General features: G+C 50.5%; 1 protein-coding gene across 1 annotated transcript in view; it reads right to left on the reverse strand.

Moving 5' to 3' along the window:
- Positions 1 to 15: 15 nt before the first annotated feature.
- The window catches only part of TCF4 (transcription factor 4), a gene marked incomplete at its 5' end in the record, with an annotated part of 4,240 nt that continues 333 nt past the window's right edge, over positions 16 to 3,922 (reverse strand). Inside the window, 3 exons of the mRNA XM_009700656.1 lie at positions 16 to 152; positions 651 to 880; positions 3,017 to 3,167. Of these exons, the coding sequence (XP_009698958.1) occupies positions 16 to 152; positions 651 to 880; positions 3,017 to 3,167 (518 nt within the window). The remainder of the gene's footprint in view (positions 153 to 650; positions 881 to 3,016; positions 3,168 to 3,922) is intronic.

Here is a 3,922-nt window from a genome sequence, read left to right on the forward strand (position 1 = left end):
CCCAACTTGCCTTTTTTACATCTGTCCCATGTGATTGGAGGCATCTCCCATCCCGGGGTGGGGTCCTGCCAGGGAAAGCGGAGGAGGATCCGAAGATACTTTCTCTTCTTCCCTTCTTTTCAGACACGCTGCTTTAGGGTTCAGATTTCTTTCTGTTGAATTGAAGCAAAAGGCGCTTTCAAATACCGACGTTTTTATACCAGACCGGTCTGTTCATTGCGTGGGCATTTAAAATCATGAATTGTCGGTTACTCGTTCCAGCCCCGCTACGGGAATTCGGCGGGCTGAAGCGGAGGATGCAGCTCGGTCAGCTCAAGAGCTGAAATGCAGCACAAACGGCAAACACCTCCCTCCTTGTGCTTTGCTAAGGAGCAGCCAAGCTTAATATTGAATTTGGATCTTGCTAAAGCACGTAAAACGTGCCCAGGCCGCCGCGGACCTAGGCCGGCATCCCCAGCGCCAGGGCCGGCGGGGAACACCAGCACCCCGGGTGCTCAGAGGTGCCCGCCCGGCTCTGGGTGCCAAGGGCTAGGTCTTGCCTCTCTCCCTGGCACCCGGTGCCCCTGGCCGGGCTCTCCCCCACCCAGAAAGGCGTGTTTGGTGTGGCCGAAGCCCGGGCGGGAGGTAAGGAGACCCGGTGGCACACTGACCTCTGACTTGCTGCTCTAAGCTGAGGATGACGGCCACAGCCTGGTGTAAAATCAGGAGCTTGGTCTGGGGCTTGTCGCTCTTCAGATGGAGCTGCACCATCCGGCCCAACTCCTTGAAAGCCTCGTTGATGTCGCGGACGCGCAGGCGCTCCCGAGCGTTGTTGGCCATTCTCCTTTCCTTTTCCCTCTCGGCCTTCTGCTCCGGTGTCAGGTCTTCGTCGTCGTTATTGCTGGGAGACAAAAGGAATACATCATTTTCTAATGATGTGGATAATAAGCAGCGCAAAGATTTTCAGCAGACTTTGTCCAAAACCAGGGCTACAATTCATGAGCGGACACCTTCTGAGCGATTCTTATTTGCTGTTTCTCCTCCACCAAACTTGTGCAAAATTCAGTCCCCTTACACCTTACGCTGAGTAACTAAAGCCTTAGTTCGTAACGAAGCTTTACAATCTGCGAGGCTGGACTTGCGGTATTTTAAAGAAGCAAAAATACAGCTTTTTCTCAATAACGTATTTTATCACAGCCAATACTACAACACTTTAAATCGTGGCAAATCTCCACTTATCGTCACTCTTGAACCCCAAAGGACACGCCGGTGGCTCTCTGCCCCGCTCCCACCTCTGCTGCCTGCAGGTTCGCCCTGGGAGCGAGGAGCTTGTCCCCGACCCACGAGGGGACCTCCCCGTCTCACGCCGGTGCCAGCACCCAAGTCCCACGGGCTCCGGCCCCTCAGCGGTAGCTTCCAAGCCAGGACAACAGCCGTGCATTTCCACGTTTCCCTTTCAGCAGACTGTCGTTTGGGCTTTGGAAGAAACTTTCTCAACCCCTGAGGGTGAGGCTCTGCCACCCTCCCGCGTAGTGACAAGCCACGGGCAGCGGGGGTGGGCAGCACCCCAGTCCCTGCGTGGAGCACGGGGCACCGAAACGCCCGTGGGCAAAGAGCCACGGGAGTAATTTATGGCTGTGAAGAGCCCTACGGTGAACTTCTGCATCCTTTCTGCAACAAAACTGCTTTCTACCCAGATAAAATGATGATTTTAAATTGAAAACACATCCACTGGTGAGTCACTGGCACTATATAATTTGAATTGGTTATGCAAATGGAGTAATAAATTTTCAGCAGCCCTAACAACATGGATTTAGACATATAACTAAGTATCAGGAGTAACCTTTTAAAGCTGCAAGCATGTTAAAAGCAAAAATGTTAGCCTACAAAAGCTTCAAAGCACACATAAATATGCATAAGCGACAGCGTATTTGTTGAATTAACAAGAACTACCATCACCTCACATCAGCATAAAGGTGCTTTCTTCTTACCATATCCTAAACGCACGTGAAAGCCTCGCTTATACATATGGTTACTTCAACACATTTATTCAGAGAAAATCTCGAGTGTCATATATTTTCTCCAGCCGTCAGCGAAGTAAATGTAATTAACGTTTTAAGCATCGGTGCGCGCTGGCCGGCGAGGTCTGAGTCTCGGCGCTCTCTCGAGGCCAGCACGTCTGCCCAGACGCTCCTTACCTGGGCTCGGTTTCTATGCAGAGAACCAGGTGTGGAAGGAGAAAAGGCAGAAGGACGCTGCCATCCAATCTTTAAAAAAATCCCCTGAACAAAGCAGGGTTGTGCCTGGATTTCAGCTGTACTGGGATTTTTGCTACATAGCTCAGGACTCAACTGATGACGAGGAGTATCTGCAGCCCTGCGCTCACCTGCGGTGACAGGCAGGCAGAATTCAAGGGACGGAGGCAAAGCCTGTCCCTGTTCACTGTTCACGTTCATCAGGGGCATGAGTTCCCAAATGATGAAATCCAACTACGACTTCACTAATGCTTTCTAAAAATGTATAAAGAATATGCCGAACAAGTAAAGACCTCTAAACCCTCCGCTTAAACCTAGGGAGCCCTGGAGATTTACAGAAATTGAGGACTGGGAATGACAAATTTATTTCAGAGGTAAAAGAAAAGCATACGGTTTGTTAGTTCAGATGCAGGCGTGATCAGCTCTTAGGCACATTTTTTAAAGAGATGAAAATCCATACTGTATTCCAATTTGCAAGCATAGGCAGAGAGGAATAACAGCCTAATTCATACATTTTTGCGTTAACGCAATTTCTTTATAGATTGCAGAGAACTGGCTCGGTGTCCAAATTTGTGAATTGTTCAAATCTGAGGATGTCCTGGAGTACATGGACCAGAAAGGCCCTCGGTACTGCCAGAACAGCCGTGCCGTTCCACTTAGGCTGTGGTTTTACCTGCCAGGAAAAAACCTCATAGTTTCCTCCTGTTCTGTTCACTTCATCGAAATCCAGTAAAGGAATTAAATGAAGCGACACTATTATATACTGTTACCTAGATCTTGACCTAGTAATTGATTTGATATCCTTCTTGTCATCCTCTAGTTTCTTGTCCTCAGAAGACTTTGTGTCCTGGAGGTTTTCGTCTCCCTCGTCGTCAGATTTGATTTCGGAGCTACCCGAAGAGACGCTCTGCCCTTGCAGTCCGGTTGGCATGCCTGCGAGAAAACACACGGCCGAGCTGTTAAGCAGTGCTTAAAGCCAGCGCTTGAACGGTCGGGGTCTGTGTCCTCTGTCCCCAGGGAAGGGTGACCGACGGTGCTGCCGCGGAGCCAAGACGGGGACGGCAGCTCCCGAAAATGGGTTCCAACCGGGGCTTTGAGGTCTACCTCCGCGCTGGGGAAGGGGGCTCAGGACGCTTCGCTGCTACTCCTGTGCTTCAATCACTACGGAACTTTTCCTTCATCTTAAAAACCCCCACCTTTAGTATGTCATCCTCATCAAATAATCAAAATACCCTGGCTGCAACGAATGAGCAGAACTTTGTAAGGCATCGTAATAGTTTGGGCTCGCTCTTCCTCGCTTTAACGGGAAGATCAGCCGCTCCTAGGAACAACGATGAACCCCAACGTCCTCCGGGTTGGGTTGGCTCCAGGCCTGCTTTGTAACAAGCCCGCAGGGGAGCCTGCGAGGCTGAGGACACTGCAACGCATCTCGTGAGCCAAGGAGAGGCACGCCGGCACCCTCCTGCCCGCAGGCAGAGCTGTACAGGTGGTGGGAAATCCACAGGTCTGAGTCTCACCTTAAACTCACAGCTTTTGGATGCAGTGTTTTCTACACCCTGAATTTTGCTGCTCAAAGCAGTCCTGGTATCACAACTCACTGTCCAGAGGTAAGCTGCTTGCACACTTGTAGTTGGAATAACTGGAGTATTTCAGAGCGCAGAGCTGAATTAGCAAACAAGCTCTGCCCT

The sequence above is a fragment of the Cariama cristata genome, unplaced genomic scaffold, assembly GCF_000690535.1.
Source record: "Cariama cristata isolate BGI_N322 unplaced genomic scaffold, ASM69053v1 scaffold8770, whole genome shotgun sequence".
Classification (NCBI taxonomy): domain Eukaryota; kingdom Metazoa; phylum Chordata; class Aves; order Cariamiformes; family Cariamidae; genus Cariama; species Cariama cristata.